The sequence below is a fragment of the Jaculus jaculus genome, chromosome 12 (assembly GCF_020740685.1).
Source record: "Jaculus jaculus isolate mJacJac1 chromosome 12, mJacJac1.mat.Y.cur, whole genome shotgun sequence".
In the NCBI taxonomy this organism is placed as follows: Eukaryota; Metazoa; Chordata; class Mammalia; order Rodentia; family Dipodidae; genus Jaculus; species Jaculus jaculus.
Window position 1 is genome coordinate 17,710,600 of NC_059113.1, and position 18,083 is coordinate 17,728,682.

Consider the following 18,083-nt stretch of genomic DNA (forward strand, 5'->3'; position numbering starts at 1 on the left):
TCCATCTAACTTTCACCCAGTGACCCAGCCAGAACTAATTGTTCCTCCGATCCCAGAGTGCATACCAATCTCTTCACTCTCCTCCAACCCAGGAGGGTTCCTCAATCCTTCATTCTACCAGGGCCTCAGGAGGCCCTTCCCCTCAGGCCTCAGGGCTAGACTCAGGCCACACAGTCATTTCAGAAAATAATGACATGTCCTTCTAAGTACATCCAGGCAGGAAGCAGGCTGTGGTCACTTGTGTTTGGTTAGCATCTGAGGCGAGATGTGCTCAGACAGACCGTGCTAATACCCTGTTGGGCACAGCGCTGTCCTCCAGCCCCATCATCTGTGATGGGCGCCATCCAAATCAACCAGCATTGAGCATGTTGCCAAATGGTCTATTTCCATCTCTCCCTCTGCCTTTATGGCTGACATTCTACCAAAAGGAAGAACATTCCCTTCTCCCTCAGTTGTTTATCTGTTTTAGAGTCTATTTTGCTCAGTTGGATATAAGTCTATATTATGTATTAATTCCGAGGTTGCCCCAGCACTGGCTAGTGTGGGTGCATTCAGGATGAACCTTGATAATTTTTTTAAAGATTTATTTTCATTTATTGAGAGAGAAAAAGAGAGAGAGAGAGAGAGAAAACGGAGGCACCAGGACCTCTAACCTCTGTAAAAAGAACTCCAGATGTGGGCTGGAGAGATGGCTTAGCGGTTAAGCGCTTGCCTGTGAAGCCTAAGGACCCCAGTTCGAGGCTCGATTCCCCACGACCCACGTTAGCCAGACGCACAAGGGGGGCGCACACATCTGGAGTTCGTTTGCAGTAGCTGGAGGCCCTGGCGCACCCATTCTCTCTATCTCTGCCTCTTTCTCTCTGTCTGTCGCTCTAAAATAAATAAAATAACAACAAAAAAATTTTAAAAAAGAACTCCAGGGCTGGAGAGATGGCTTAGCAGTTAAGCGCTTGCCTGTGAAGCCTAAGGACCCCGGTTCGAGGCTCGGTTCCCCAGGTCCCACGTTAGCCAGATGCACAAGGGGGCGCACGCGTCTGGAGTTCGTTTGCAGAGGCTGGAAGCCCTGGCGCGCCCATTCTCTCTCTCTTCCTCTATCTGTCTTTCTCTCTGTGTCTGTCGCTCTCAAATAAATAAATTTAAAAAAATATTTAAAAAAAAAAAAAGAACTCCAGACGCATGCACTACCAGGTGCATCTGGCCTATGTGGGACCTGGAGAATTGAACCTGGGTCCTTAGGCTTCACAGGAAAGCACCTTAATTGCTAAGCCATCTCTCTCTCCAGCCCTGGATTATTGTTTGAAGTCTGCAACATCTATAAACATTTTTTTTTCTGGCACAAAATGATGTTTTGAGTTCCCTTACCCTAACTGCACCTCACCCACAAGCCCTGAAATTGTCCATGTCTCCAAAAAGCCTTGAGATAATGTGTTAACTAAGACTTGATGGTTGGTTTGAAAATCACTGCAGGATGTCACTGCTTCTAAACTCTTTCAGTGAACAGAGCTGAAAGACAGCACCCCCCCCTCCCCATACCAGTATTTCAAGTTCCAGTCAAGTCCCACATGGTAGGGCCCCTTCTAGCTCTTCTCTCTCTGGTTTGAGTACATTCTCCAACAGGAGGAACTTCCCATTTTCCTCAACACTGTTCTTGCTTTGCTCAGTTTCCCTGTTTGTAACTTGTGCTCTCATACCCGAGCCGTCTCTGCTCTTGGCCTGGCTACTGTGTACCAACTCCTCAGCCTTACTCTTTGACACCTGGCCATACCACTAGGGAGAACCAAAAAAATGAAAAGATAGGCAGTGTTAAAATAATGCTTCTGTTTTTTTTAAAGCATTAACCTTGAGCCAAGCAATGTTCAAAAGAGTTTTTAGCTCATTTGGTGCTCACAAAATCATTCCATTGAGGGACTGTTATTTTTCCCATGTTCTAAATGAGAAACTGGACGTAGAAGCCTTCAGTGTATTGTTCAAGGCCATCGAGCTGTGGAGTGGTGGGTGGATGGACGTGCCGGAACTGGCACCTGTGCAATTGCTAGGCTGCCGTCTGGCTGGCTATGACTTGGAAGAAGCTCCCAGCTCTCAGCCCATTTTTGAGGAGCACAGACTTGTTCATTAAAAATCACAGATTTGGGCTGGGGAGATGGCTTAGCGGTTAAGCGCGCGCCTGTGAAGCCTAAGGACCCCGGTTCGAGGCTCGGTTCCCCAGGTCCCACGTTAGCCAGATGCACAAGGGGGCACACGCGTCTGGAGTTCGTTTGCAGAGGCTGGAAGCCCTGGCGCACCCATTCTCTCTCTCTCCTCTCTATCTGTCTTTCTCTCTGTGTCTGTCGCTCTCAAATAAATAAATAAATAAATAAAAATAAAAAAAAAATCACAGATTTCAGAAATGATGGAATAGCTCATCTGGACTAATCTTCCTGTAGGGTAGCAAAGATAAAATTCCAGGCAAAATCTGGGCTGGAGAGATGGCTTAGCGGTTAAGGCGTTTGCTTGCAAAGCTAAAGGACCCAGGCTCAATTCTCCAGGTCCCACGTTAGCCAGGTGCACAAGGGGGCGCATGCACCTGGAGTTCATTTGCAGTGGCTGGAGGCCCTGGTGTGCCCATTCTCTCTTTATCTCTCTCAAATAAATAAATAAAAATATATTTTAAAAATCCAGGCAAAATCTAACAGTAAATGTTATGGCACTTAGAGTTCCAAAGCAAGTAGAAACTCAGAGACATGTGCGTGGAAGAGGGAGATGGATCTGGCTTAGGCCTTCTGGAAGCAACTTTGTCATCAAGAATAGCAGGAGCTGAAAGCTGTAGCCTTGCTAACTTGATGTATCAGAAATTAGAACCAGGGGCTGAAAGAAGAAGCAAGAAGATGAGGGAGAAAAATTACTCTTTACTAAAAGCATCAAAATATATAAACCTGCCGGGCGTGGTGGCGCACGCCTTTAATCCCAGCACTCGGGAGGCAGAGGTAGGAGGATTGCCCTGAGTTCAAGGCCACCCTGAGATGACAGAGTTAATTCCAGGTCAGCCTGGACCAGGGTGACACCCTACATTTATTTATTTATTATTTATTGACACCCTATATTTATTTATTTATTTATAAACCACAAAGGGCCCAAACCTCCACATTGAAAACAACAATGCACAACTAAAAGAAATTGAATAAGATATAAACAAACAGAGCTATACAGTGGTCAAGGACTGAAAAGCAATGCTGTCAAAAAGCCAGTTCTGTCCCATTCAACAATACGATCCCAACCATAACGTTCCAGATTTTTGAAATAGAAAAATGAAAAGCTAATTTTAAACTGTGTATGTATGTGCAAAGACCAATAGTCTTGTAAATGTAAATGACTGAAGATTTGGCCTATTTGAAGTCAGGATTTCCTCTAAGGCGACAGTAATGCAAACAGCATGATACTGGCATAGGATAAACATCAGCAGAACAGCAGTGAGGATTCCGAAGTAAGATTAAACTTAGGTAGCTGTTGATTTTCTACAAAAACAGGAAAGAACTTGTATTAGTTACCTACTTGTTGCTATGACAAAATACCTGACAAGAATCAACTTAAGGAAGAGTTTATTCCAATTTACAGTTCAGGGTTATGCTCCATCATGGCGGGGAAGTCGTAGAGTCAGGAGCTCGAAGCTGCTGGCGAATTCAGTCCACAGCGAGGAATCAGGGTGGTAACTGCTGGTTCTTAGCCTCTCTCGCCTTTTTCTACAGACCAGGACCTGGGCCCATAGATTGGTGCTGCCCACAGTTAAGGTGGGTCTATCCCCCTCAATTTACCTGATCAACATAGTCCCTCAAGGATACGCCCAGAGGCTACCTTAGTGTACACAATGATCCTTCACATGTGACTCCAGGTCCCGCCAAGTGGACAATATAAGCCATCACACACATTCATTTGGAAAAGTCACCACCAATGCTGAGCAACTGTTCAGCTAAATGAAAGGAAAAAAAAATCCTTATCTTACACCACACACAACATTAATTTGCGATGGATTACAGACCTAAAGTTACAACCCTGAAGCTTATGATAGAAGGTAAAATATTTTCATAACAGGCAAAGCTATTTGAGAATACATAAAGCACTAGCCATAAAAGAAAATGCTGATAGATTATGCCGTATCCAAATAAATTAATACGGGCGTGAACAGCGAGTATATGAGTCTACATCCCTGGAGAAAGCATTCAGAGAACGTATTTTTGTATGGACTATATATAGATCTCCTAAGATTCTATAACAAAAATACAGAAAACTGGGTGAAAGATGGCATCACTAAAGAAGGCATAAGAAGCATCAAGAAACCTGTGAGAACATGCTCAATATCATTTTTCATCACAGAGACGAAAAATTAAAAGCAAGGGAGATACTTTATATACACATGTGTGCGTATGTGTGTGCACATGCACACGTGTCTGTGTGTGTGTGTGTGTGTGTGTGTGTTGAAGTCACCTTCTCATTGGTGAGATAAAACAGCCGATGCATGATCGCACATACTTCCACAGCAGCCGGAAGTAGCAACAAGACTGAGCTGGCTCGGGTAAGAGGGAGCTGGGCTGTGTAAACGTCAATGTCCACCCCAGTGACACAGCTCCTCCAGCAAGGCTCCACCTCCCAAGGCTACGCCAGCTGGGGACTGAGTATGAGGCGACATCACCAAGAAAGCATCAAGGTGGCCGGGGAGGTAACTGTTGTAGTCAGGTTCGCATTGCTGGTAGAAATCACCTGACCAAGAGCAGCTTGTGGGGGGGAAAAAAGAGGTTTATTTCGGCTTACGGGCTCAAGCGGGAAGCTCCATGATGGCAGGAAAAAAACAATAGTATGAGCAGAGAGTGGACATCATCCCCTGGCCAATGTAAGGTGGACAATAGCAACAGCGGAGTGTGCCAAACAAAAGCAAAGGGGAGCTGGCTATCACACCCATAAGACCGCCCCCAACAATACACTGCCTCCAGGAGGCGCTAATTCCCAAATCTCCATCAGCTGGGAACCTAGCATTCAGAACACCTAAGTTTCTGGGGAACACCTGAATCAAACCACCACAGTAGCTCAATGGTAGAGTGCTTGGCTACCAAATACAAGGCCCTAGGTTCCATTCTCTTCATGTCAAAAACAAAGATACAAGCTGGGCATGGTGGCGCATGCCTTTAATCCCAGCACTCAGGAGGCAGAGGTAGAGGATCGCTGTGAGTTCTAGGCCACCCTGAGACTACATAGTGAATTCCAGGTCAGCCTGAGCTAGAGTGAGGCCCTACCTCGCAAAACCAAAAAAAGAAAAAGAAAAAATACAGGTGTGGTGGCACTCGCTTGTAACCCTAGCACTCAGGAGGCGGAGGAAGAAAGATTGCAAGTATGAATATGGCCTGGGCTACCTAGTGAGACCCTGCCTCAAGAAAGAAAAGTGAAAGAGAGAAATATGTAAAATAATGTGGATGAATTGCTAACATTTCACTGAGTGAAGAGAGCTAAATACAAAAATACTATATATTGAATGATAAGATTTTAAATAAAATTTTAGAACAAGCAAAATTCATTGAAACTGGTTGCCTGGAGTGTGAGATGTGGGGGGTCAGGGGGTGGACCATGAGGGCTGACTGAGGCAGAGAACCTTCTGGAGACTGTATCTTAATTGGCATGTATTCGTGTGTCACAATGGTGCACTTAAAATGTGTGCATTTTAACACATATAGATTTTACCTTAAAAGAAGAACTGTCAAGTAAGATATGAGTGAGTCACGTCTGGGAAGTGGGTGGAGGTACAGGTGAAGCAATAATGGTATAACACGTTGGTCATTGTTGAAGTTGGGCTGTGAGTACAAGGAGAGTTATTATTCTCGTACTTTGCGTACGCTTGTGGTTTTCAATAGTAAATGTCACAGGGGTCCTGGGAACTAGCCAAGGAGGTTTCAGTTAGAGAAGGGGAAGGCTGGACATCTCGACACCATAGGTGAGAATTCAGAGGGGCTCTGGGCCAAATGTCCGGTGGTCAGGCAGGAGGTCAGTGGCAGGAGCAGCGGGTGGAGATAATGACAAAATGACTTACTTCAGAACCTTTGACCTAGTCTTCCTGGCCATGTCCCTCTCTCAGTGGTCACTAGAAGTTATGTCCTTCTTCCCCAGCCCAGGGCCTCACTTCTGACCAACGTGTTACACTTGTGAATGTCCACTGTGTGTCCCACTGCCCCCCTCCCTCCCAGAGCCACGGTCAGACTCTCTGATGGTCAGTGGCTTTCGTTGTGGAAAGGGACTTTTGTGACAGAGTATCTTCTAGTGTCTCCCTCCATGGAGTCTGAGGATTGGCAGATGGACCAAGACATGGGGATGCCCCAGCTGGTGTGTAACTGGACGTTCTTTCATGACTTCATATTAGTAGTATGGGCATTTTCCTTGTGTGGTTAAGAAGAAAACAAGCTTCTTTTCTAAGAACAATGGTACACTTCCTCCTTTTACTTCCAATTAAGGAATTAAGTACATTTCACTTACTAAATTAGACAACTTCTTGGGAGTCATGTTTAAAAAAGAAACCACACAATCCAAATAAGGAGGGTCCCTCGTCTCTTCAGGACAGACCGCAGCGTTCTTGGCATTATTATTCTCCAGGCCAGTGTAGGCTGGGCGTATGCACATTTGCAGAAATACCTGAGACAGTTTTGTCAGCCCCTGCAAGGCCTTACTTAAACTCTGTTCTGTCAGGAGTGGGTTCAGCTCACCTGGTATATGTGAAATCACACGAGAAATGTGAGTTTCGCGGGCACCAGGGTAATTTCAGAGCTGGCCGAGGTCTTCGTGATGGGCTTCCAGGCAGCCACACAATTGGCCTTCCTGTTGTTAATCCAGCTCTGGGTCGGACACAGGAAGTGGTGGCCTCAGACTATGGGCAGGTGACCTACTCAATCTGTGGGTGATAAGAAAACAGAACAAGAGGGCACCTTCTCGCTAGCTGTCATTTCCTGTGACCATGTTCTGTGTGTGTGTGTGTGTGAGAGAGAGAGAGAGAGAAGGGGTGTGTGTGGGGGGGGACTGTACCAATTCCACCATTCTGTGAAGCAGTAGAGGTGACATCTGTCTGCTGGCCTGTGCCATGGCCATGGAGACTCGGTGAAGTCCTGTGTACGGAGTACCTGGCAGTGCCTGGCCCAGTACTCTGCCCCACTGGCTAGATTGGAAAACATTCAGAAGGCGCTTCCCACGGATGCTTGTTCAGTGTGCATTGGTTTGACTGGAATGCAGGGCAGATCTGTGCCTCTGCATTTTGTCCTCTTTCTGTGTCTCCTCCCACTGCCTCATTTGACCGAATGATTCAGTCATCAGATAAGAACACTCTGTGTACCGTATCTTGCACCAGGGGCTGGAGAAGCAGAAATAAATAAAACCTGAAGATACACCCCTGCCTTAGGCAATGGCACAGAATGTGGGGGAGTGTATGTGCGTGAGGACTGCGGGGTCCCGTGTGCCCCTGAATCCTGGCCTTCTCGTTCCCCCTATAGGAGATCATCACCTCCATCCTGCTGAGTGGGCGAATTGGGCCCAACATCCAGCTGGCTGAGTGCTATGGGCTGAGACTCAAGCACATGAAATCTGATGAGATCCATTGGCTGCACCCGCAAATGACCGTGGGTGAGGTTCAAGACAAGTACGAGTGTCTACACGTGGAAGCCGAGTGGAGGTAGGCGTGGCGCCCTCCCAGAGAGCATTCCCCAGGGCTCAGAATCTTCTAGAACATCTGAGCGGCATTCTAGACTTAGTCTTTCCACAGCGTCCAAACGCAGCAAGGCCTAACACAGGAGACTCTAAGAACATCCCCAGAAAGACCAGATGCTGTTGGCACTATGGCCAAGGGGAGAAGAGGGTGGGGAGAATGGAAGGTCTAGATCAAAGGCTTGGTCTGTGAAGCCAAGAATAGTTTCCATAGGGCAGAAGAGATGGAGGATGGAGGATGGAGCATCTGCTGGCCACCCCTCTGCCACGGTTCTCCATCCAGTTACAGAGTACAGAAAGAAACTGGTCTTGATGCATGGACAGGAGCCTTATGGACACCCATTGCATGTGACGGGGGGGATGTGAGTAGAGTTACTTCTGCTCTGTGGGTCCCACTGTCTCTTTGAGATTCCAGCCTCCCCGTGTTAACCAGAGTCTGACTGTCCTCTCATAGGTACGACCTGCAAATCCGCTACCTGCCTGAAGACTTCATGGAGAGCCTGAAAGAAGACAGGACCACACTGCTTTATTTTTATCAGCAGGTGAAAAGTGCCTCATTGTCTCCCTGCACTTAAATGTCTGCCAGCATCCTCCAGGGAGATGAAAGATAAAGTCTAGCGTTCTAGAAAGTTCCCTGGGCCATAGTCAGCAGCTCTAACCTGCTTCCCTCTCAGCTGTTTTAGTCAAGGATAACCTTTCTTGCTCTTCCTGGCTTTCTATGGTGCCCAGGAGACCTGGCTAGGAAAGTGGAAAGAACTGGTTAACACGCAGACTCTGGTAATACAGGGGCATTGCCAAGGACTCCATTTACCTGCGTGAGGCTGTTTCCTTTTAAAGCAGGGATAACAGTAACATCTGCTTTACAGGGCTGTTGTGGGGAATGAACGGCATCCTTAGCAGCGCCCTGGTGAAGTGGCTTGAGGAAGAGCCAGTCCCTGACCTGTAGCGTTTGTCAATTTCCATGGTGTGCACGCTCCAGTGTGTCCTTTCAATATGATGCCCAGCAGCTCACAGAACTTCTGACAGTGGACTAGCAGGCTCTCCTGAGCTGCCCAAGCCTCTGACAGTTACAGGAAAGGAGTAGCCAACACAGCACCCACACAGAGAAGGCATTAAAGCCACCGAGGTGGGATTGTCACCATCAGTGTCTTTGTGAAATGAACCACTCCTCTATTTTCCTCCTATGGTGGCGGACGCCAACCCTGATGTTTCTTGGAGCCTGGCTGACATCTGTCTCCACTTATCAACAGAGTGCTGGATAAATTACAACTTCTTCCCCAAATCTCAGGAGTTTTTTTTTATTTTAATATTATTATTATTTCTTGTTGCAGCCCTAGGGATTGAAACCAGGACCTTACACATGCTAGGCAAACACTTCCACTGAGCCATATCCTCAGCCCTCTTTTTGCTTTTTATTTTGAGACAGGGTTTCACTAACTTGTTCAAGCTGACCTTGAACTCACGCTGTAGCTAGGGAGAACTTCCTGCATGGGACGACACCATAGCTGGGGTTACAGGCCTGCATCACTGGGGTTGTGGAGGGGAATCTGGGACAGGCGAACCTGTGTATGAAAGCTACTCCAGTCTACATCCCAGAGCTCCAGGCTCACAGGCAAAGAGCTGAAAGTTTGCCCTGTTCTGCTCCTCCCTTGCCCCCTCCACACCCCATCCTGCCCAGTGTTTGTGGTGGGGAACCCGTGAGATCCAGCCCAGAGCGGCAGGAATGTGTTCATCTGCTGTAGCCTCTGCCCAAGGAAGAGAATATGAGGGCACAGTCTGACCGTTGACCTTCTCCCTGGCCCCCACCAGCTCCGGAATGACTACATGCAACGCTACGCCAGCAAGGTCAGCGAGGGCATGGCCCTGCAGTTGGGCTGTCTGGAGCTCAGGTAGGTGGTCCTGAGCCTTCATCTGGGCTGTAGCCTGGCTGGGCTGTTCCTTTTGTTCAGGATAACAGGCTGAGAGTGGGTATGTGGAAGCTAGGAGGCTGACAACTGGAAAGGCTCGCCATCTGGTCCATAGGATAGACAGAAGAGAAGGGCCGGCTCCGATTCTGCTCAGTTTCCCCCGGCTTTCTCGGCGTATCCCTGCCCTGGGCTCCTGATGTCTCCTTCTCCCATCTGTCTGCTGCTCAGCACCTCAGGAGCACGTCTGCTGCAGCAGCCTAGGCCCTGGGGGCTTCTCGAATATACGGTCCTCCATCTGGTTGGCCCGCTGTCACATCCCCGGAACTGGTAGGCACACAGCACGCATGTGCGGAGTTAGCACAGCATCCAGCCATGCCTTCAAACTTAAGAGTGTTGGTAGGTGACTCGTGCACACACTTAATTATAACCTGAGGCAGAATAGATATATCCCAAACCATCTTCTACCTGGAAGACAATCTTACCTGAGAGTGCCAGGAGGAAGGAATTTGAACTGGGAAGGAGCAGACGATTTCGGCTGGTCAGTAGTGGCCAGGGTGGATGTAGGAAGCTGGTCATTGAAGGCCCAGGATCAGTGGGGGGGTAAAAATCACGAGGGATTGAGCTTGGAGGGGCAAACTGGAGAAGATGGAGCTGACAGTGGAAGCCATTAGCATGGCAGGCAGGTGACTTTGTTGGAATGACGTCTTTACAATGACATTCCCGTAAGTGAGGTCTAGCGCTTAGCTATTGGGATGCCATTGCGATTTTTCCAGAAAAAGACAATGTGGCTAAGCCAGTGCTCTTTGTGTGGTGGGGTTTTGTTGTTGTTGTTGTCATTGATGTTTTGTTTTTGGTACGTGTATGTGTGTTTGTGTTTGTACCTGTGGGAGCCAGAGGGCCACCTCAGGTGTCATTTCTCAGGCGCCATCTGGAGCTCACCAACTAAGCTAAGCCGGCTGGTCAGTGAGCCCCAGAGATCTGCCTTTGCTGTGTCCCCAGAGCTGGACTTGAAAGCACACACGACTTGTCTTCTGGGATGGAACTGAGGCCCTCAGCACTTTACCAACTGAGCTACCACCCCATCTCTTAGCCTGGGCTCGACCACGGCCACATCCTCAGTTTCACCATCCATCTGCCTCTCCACCTCTTTTGCCTGCTCTATATCTCTTATCTGTCTTTCAGTGATGCTTGCAACATCTGATTGCAAGTCACAGCTGCGACCCCCCCCCACCCCCCCGCCAACAGTACAGTGGACTGGTAGACCCGGGTGTTGGGACCTTAGAACATGTAACTGTGACCAATCTCCCAGGCCACACCTAGCCTTATTGGAATTTCCAGGAGGACTTTCAACACCACTGTCAGTAAAAACGCGGCTACAGGTTCCTCTGGTTGGCCGGGTATGTCAATCTGGGGCCCTATCTGTGACTGTCAGGTTAACTGAAAGTAGAGGTCTGTTTCTGCAGAAGTTTTGCAGGGAGGGGTGGGAGGTAGGGCCTGAGACTTAGGAAGTTGAGGGCTCCACTTTGATTTCAGCATCCGACACAGTTTGTCTGTCAAAGACAGCTGTTCGCACTCCTTGTGGCCTTCCGCTCAGGACTAGTCTATCTCAACAAGCACAAGACCACTCCACAACCAGCCCATCTTGCAGCCATTACTAGTGATCTTGGGAGCTCAGAATTGGCTCACCATGGAAGTCTGGGAAGTTTCATACATGCTCCCTTATCTGTCTTCCAAAACCCTTGTACTCCTAGAACCTCGGCTTCCCCTTGTCTTTGCGGGTCTCAGGCTCAAGGCTGAAGCATCACTTTGAGAGTCAGTCACGTGTCCAGTAATCACCATTTAGTAACATAACACTACAGAATTTCCAAACTGTTCTTGGTTTTGGCCTAAGTGACTGGCATGTTGCTAAGGGGCCTCTGATGTGACACCCAAAGACTGTTTTGCCAGAAGTGTGCAGTCGGTGGGGGGGAGAAGTGTCTGTTTCTTAATCATCTTACCATGACCCAACATCCTGCTTTGTGTGTCCTGAGCCAGGTAGATGGCTCTGTCCCAGTCTTACACATTGGCCATTGCGGTGCTAGGATGTGATGTTCTAGGGAGGATATGGAAAATACCTATGGACACCTAAGAAAAAGTTGCCAGAGCTACTAGTTTTCAAATGGGAAGGTGATGCAGGATGATGGGGCGACAGGATGTTTTCAAGGCAGGCTACAGCCTACAGAGATGGTTCAGTGGTTAGAGGCCCCAAAGTAAAGTCAAGCTACCAGTGTTTCTTCCCCAAGAGTCAGGCAGGTTTCTGAAAATCAGGCCATCAGGCAGAATCTGTGACTCTTTGCTGACAGTCAGTTGCTCTACTCACATCACAGATTGCATAACCCACCTACAGATACGTGACATCACCAGGCCAAAAAAAAAAAAAAAAAAAAAAAACAGATTCTTTCCCGGCTTAAAGAAGGTGTCTGATATGCATGTAAGACGAGATGTCAGACCTCTGAGGATGCAGATTTGATTCCTATTGAGGAGAATTGGGCTGATGGTGAAGTGGGAGGGTCTGCGGCCAAGCTGCCTGCACCTTCCATCTTCATTGTGTTGCTCTTAGTTTCTCAGTGCCTTAGTTTCCTCATCTGTAGAATGGGAATGTTAACATTAACAACCTTGTGGGAATTTTAGGAGGAGAAATGAATTAATGTATTTAAGGTCGTTAGATCAGTGGTAGGGACTTTTAATTTAACTCATACTGTGTGTGTGCATGTGTGTCGGGGGTGGGTGGGTGGGTGTTGTATGCACGTATATGTGCCCTTGCAATGCCCCATGCATTTGTCTGTGGTAGATCACTCACCTGTGGTGGCTAAAGCAGAATGTCCTGTGTCCTAGTTCATCACTTTTTTGCCCATTCTTACTATGTGCTGGTACTGGTGTTTGCTATTTTTCATAAGGCTTGGTCCTCTTTTCAGGACCAGCATTGTAGGCATGCATGACCACACTTAGCTGCTTACATGGGTCCTGGAGATTCAAACTACAACGGTTTCAGGCTGCCTCGGGCCCTTGCGTTTGTATGGGAACTGCATGTAGCCACTGAGCCATCCCTCCAACCCTTAACTCATGCTTCTTTCTCTTTACAATTAGTCTTTGTGGTGCTGGGGACCAAACCCAAGTCCTCACACATGCTAAGCAGCTACTCTACCTCTGAACCAGGTTTCCTAGTCCCTATTTATTTACTTATTTTCGTTTTGCAAGGTAGAGTCTCACTTTAGCCTAGGCTGACCTGGAATTCACTCTGTATTCTCAGGGTGGCCTCAAACTCATGGTGATCCTTCTACCTCTGCCTCTCGAGTGCTGGGATTAAAGGTGTACACCACAACGCCCAGCTATTTTTTTAATTAACAATTTCCCTGATTATAAAAATACCCCATGGTGATACCCTCCCTCCCCCCACTTACCCCTTTGAAACTCCACTCTCCATCATACCCCCTCCCCATCTCAATCAGTCTTTCATTTACTTTTGATGTCTTGATCTTTTCCTCCTCTTATGATGGTCTTATGCAGGTAATGTCAGGCACTGTGAGACCATGGATATCCAGGCCATTTTGTGTCTGGGGGGAGCATGTTGTATGGAGTCCTGCCCTTCCTTTGGCTCTTACATTCTCTGGATATTTATTTTTAACAGACTTGTTATTTAGAGAATTTTGGGGTTCATGGTATGACTGAGCAGAAGGCACAGAGATTACCCATATCCCCCCGGGGCCCCTCCCCCTCAGGTAGCCTTGCCCTTCATCAGCACTCCCCTCCAGAGGGACCCCCCACCACGAGAGCAGTACAGCTTCTGCGGTTGATGAGTCTCCACAGAGCCATCTTTGTCACCCAGAGTCCACAGCTCACATCAACGTTCACTCTTGGCGGTGCACATTCTGTGGTCTCAGACAGATGCATGCATCTGCTACTGAAATGTCACACCCAGTAGTTTAATGGCCCTGAATATGTTTTATTCTCCACCTCTTCATCTGTTCCTCCTCCACCAACCCCAGACACCACCCATCTTTCTATTGTCACCACAGTTTTACCTTTTCTAGGGTGCCAAATATTTGAAATTGTAGCCAACTGATCTTGATTGATTTAATGAAGGTGCTTAATAACTGTCAAACATATTTTTAACTAAGTAGCCTACTATAAATTAAAATGTGAAAATCATGGGTTTTATAAGGCTAGAAATTATTTAGAGGAACAATGTGACTTACTTTTCTTGACCTGAAACAACCAGGATGATTAGCCACACACTGAACAGTCTCAGAACTTCCTGAACTAAAAAGTCACAGTGAATGTGTAACCCGAGATTTGTTAAGTAAGTGGCCAGGAAGCAAAGATTAAGATGAGACAAAGAAAACTCACTTTTCTTTGCTTCAGCAGGAATTTGACCTTGTGGTTAGTTTATAAATGATGGTAACAAGTTAATATTTTTTATCACCATTTAGAAGAAAAACTCAGCCAGCTGGGTTCTGCATGCACGTGTCTATCTTTTGCTCTGCTTCTGATGTTATGAGCCTACTACAGTCCACAAACTCTGCTACCTGGTGTTTGATGCTGGGAATTGCAGGCTCAGATTGGGGAGAGCCAGCCTGCGCAAGAGGGCGCTCCTCACAGGGGCAGCTTCTCTGGGCGACCACAGCGGATCAGATTGGATAGGTCTCAGCTCAGAAGAATGTGTAGCTTGCTCTCTGGGGAGAGAGCAGAGTCTCTGATTAGTGATGGCGACTCTTCCTCCTGACCTCTCAATCATGCTTGGTTGCCCCAGATATCAGAAACACAAAGATTGTGACCCGTTCAAGTGACTGGGGCCCTTTGTCAGTGGTGATGCCATGCTACAGTCAGGAGACTGGGCCAGCCTGGTGGTGTTAGCTAAGCTTCGTTTTCCTAATGCACTGCACTATCCTCTTCATCTTTCTAAAATTACTATTATCTTTCACATGTTTTAATTTTGAACTGCTAGTTTCAAATTGTATTTCCATTTCCATTTAGAAAATCCTTTTTTCTTTCTTTTCTTTTTTTTTTTTTTTTGAGACAAGGTTCCATGTAGCCCAGGCTGACATCAAGCTCGCTATGTAGCTGAGAATGATCTTGGAGTCCTGATCCTCCAGCCTTCATTTCCCACATGCTGGGATAACAGGCGTATCCCACCATGCCCAGCTCAAACCCTTAAAAACTTACCGTCTAAGTATCTCAGCCTATAGAATTCTTTTACCCCAAGTCTTGAACCCCACGCATCCATTCACCAAGGGCTCTATACCCCAGTGACCTTGGGGGAACCGCTCGTCTCTTCTGGCAAGCGGATCTCGGCCCTCAGTGGGATTGAACGCCTTCTGGCTTGCATGCTGCACTCATTTCTCCTCTTCAGCCTGATCAGCTCTTCGTTTTGGTTTTGAGTGGCACCTAATAACGGTCCATCTTTCTTGACATGCATAGTCTCTTTGCAGTGAGGGCCTTCAAAATCCTTTTCCTCTCACTTTCTGAAATATTGCTACATTATTCTTAGCCCTGGCCACCTGGTCAAGCATCGGCACCCCAGAGCAGAGTCTTCCTTTCGCATTGTACAGGGAGACTTGGGGGAGGCAGGGAGAGATGAGCAAACCTTGCTTTAGTCTGTGAACTTCCTTAGACAGGGCTACCTATCTGCATCTAGGAAAGTCTTGAAGTAGGTCTGGGAAGGGTCCATCCCAAGGGCATCTCCATCTTGAAGCCCTTTCTGTCCCTCACACACTGGATTATGAAGTCTGTCAGACCCTTGATGTCCGGTGACAACTATCTTCTTCCCCTGGTGCATAAGAGGTCAGTTCGTGTTTAAATGACTGGGAAACTCAGAAAGGACTGAAATCCTGTTCTTCAGTCTTTTGTCACGTGTGCTGTTAGGATGACGCAGCTGTGTGTAGTTACCTAGGACACACGTGACAGCCCACTCAGTCCAGCCGGAACTGTGGATGGCCACCTGACTAGAACCGGCCCCTTTGTAAGGCGTGCTCTTGGGGTCTTCTGCACTGGGGCAAGAAGCAGGTAGCCGTGGCTTAGATCGCCCTAAGAGCTGCCGTGTCTGACTTGCCCTCAGCTCCACGTGGCTAAGAGGAACTTCCAAACAGACACACTTTATGGGAGGAATGGGATTTACTTCAGGCTTACAGATCCGGGGGCGTTCCATAATGGCGGAAGAGGCTGGTCCCCTTTCGCAGATCCAAGCAGAGGGAGATGCAGCCACCAAAGAGCCACAAGCAGGCACAAGCAGGGACTCTGCAGAACTGGAGCCTGGAATTCAGATCCACCCCCAGTGATACCCTGCCCGCTGCAGCAGGAGTCTGCCTGCTAGGGGCTGAAGCTGTAAACTCAATTTCAATAAAGTACCTGAGACTTTGGGGTACATACATTCAAATTACCACACTGACCATGAGCAAGTGAAGTGCAGGCATCGTCAGGGGGGCATAGGAGCCAGGCAAGCCTCATTCCAGGGAGAACAGGCCCCAGATGCCCTTTAACAGAAATGCCCATTCAGCCAGTCTTCTGACCTCCACATCTGCAGATCCACCCTGACTAGGCTCAAGTCTCGCTGCCAGAAAAGCTGTCTGATACCCGGTAGAGAAGTGGAGGAAGGAAAAACCATCAGCCTCGATTCCTAAGTTGTTTCCTTGGATCAAACTGCCTGGGTTTCCCAAGCTTGGCATTTGGTACCGGGTAATTCTCTGTCACGAAAGGGCCTTCCTGTGTGTGCACTGCGGGGGGTTTCGCAGCACCCCAGTCTCCACAAACCAGAAACTCTCAGCAACCCTTAACACTATGTGTGACAGCCAAAAACGTCTCCAGACACTTCCAAGTGTTTTGGGCTGGGTAAGGGGTGCCAAGACGCCCCTCTCCCCCCCACTGAGGACTCTGAAGTGAGCCATTGGAAAGCCATCCACTCAGCATGTTCAGTTAACCTGTGAGTCTTCAATGTTGTGGGAGAAGACATGGAAATTAGTTTTTTATTTTTTTAAAAAGAGGATTATCAAGAATGTTAGTTTTATTTTCACTGGTGGTTTTTCAAATTTATTAAGTCATGTAATTCCTGTTTCATGGAAAATATTTTCACTTCATAAACTAAGAACTAAATAAAGTCAATCCACACCCTGACGCCCTGACAGCCAGGAAGTTCAAGCCCAAAACTAAACTGAATGAAACATCCATAACTTGCTTCTCTCCCCTTCCTTCCTCCCTTCCTTCCTTCCTTCCTTCCTTCCTTCCTTCCTTCCTTCCTTCCTTCCTTCCTTCTTTCCTTCCCACCCTTCAGTTCCCCCACACACACCATAAAAACTCAGACTGGAGCTGGGCATGGTGGCCCATGCCTTTAATCCCAGCACTTGGAGAGGTAGAGGTAGGAGAATCACTATGAGTTTGAGGCCAGCCTGAGACTACAGAGTACTATGTCAGCCTGGGCTAGAATGAGACCTTAGCTCAAACAAAACAAAACAAAACAAACCACCCCCCCCCCCAGACTGGCTCAAACTCATGGTAATGCTCCTGACTCAGCTGCCAGAGTGCTGGAATTATAGACATGACCATATTATTTCTTTCCCCAATTTCCTTATAACTCCTTTTATTTAACATGTTTTAAGACTCTACCCTTTCTCTCTTTTCTTGGAAGAAGATGGGATAGAAATACATTTCAGTATTGTTGATAGAATTCGGTCATGTTCACCTGGGCATCCTGAAATGTTCCCACTCCTCAATACTCATGTAAATATGCTTGTTCTTGACTCTGCAAGAGAGAGGGGGGAGGGAGGGAGGGAGAGAGGGAAGGAGAGAGGGAGAGGGAGAGGGAGAGAGGGAGAGAGGGAGGCAAGATGGGAGAGTCCGCTGGGGGCATGGTAAACGTGCACAGCTGCCCTAGGCAGGAAGACAGTGTGGCTGTCGCTCTCCCCATGAGTCCATTCTCTTCATTCTTGTTCTTTGTGGCTTTTTCTCTTCTATGTCAAACAATGGAAGTGATGATGGTGGTGGGGTACTGGAGGGAGAAAGGGAATGCTATAAATGACTTCAGGAAGATCAAGAGAAGATGATTCCCTTCACACCCACGCTATCTAAGAAAGGACTTAAACTTAGTTCCCATGGCTCCAGGGGACCAGGAGGAGGAAACAAAAGGAGACTGAAACTTTCCCTTTAAGTAACCATGCAGCTTTGGAGAGGGGCCAGCTCCCCAGGGAGTGACCCCAAGGAGATTTACATTGTTGTTGATTTTACTATACTTGCTAATTTTTTTTCAGGTAAAACAGATAATATCAGCTCACTATGGAATGCTGAAACTATGTAGGAAATGGGTAAAAACCTTTCTAAAACTACTTGAAATTCATTTAACCACAAATAACCTCCATTAACTGGACAGTTCCATTCCATTTTTCCCCCAATGCAAAATCTTTCTAAACTTGAAACCATTATTCATTTAGGAGATAATTACTTACA

General features: G+C 47.4%; 1 protein-coding gene across 4 annotated transcripts in view; it reads left to right on the forward strand.

The window, feature by feature from the left end:
• Ptk2b (protein tyrosine kinase 2 beta) overlaps positions 1 to 18,083 on the forward strand; it is a 151,426-nt gene that overhangs the window by 102,508 nt on the left and 30,835 nt on the right. For all 4 annotated transcript variants that reach the window (XM_045130790.1, XM_045130787.1, XM_045130788.1 and 1 more), the window contains exons 3-5: positions 7,494 to 7,672; positions 8,159 to 8,246; positions 9,514 to 9,593. In XM_045130790.1, coding sequence (XP_044986725.1) covers positions 7,494 to 7,672; positions 8,159 to 8,246; positions 9,514 to 9,593 — 347 coding nt within the window. The remainder of the gene's footprint in view (positions 1 to 7,493; positions 7,673 to 8,158; positions 8,247 to 9,513; positions 9,594 to 18,083) is intronic.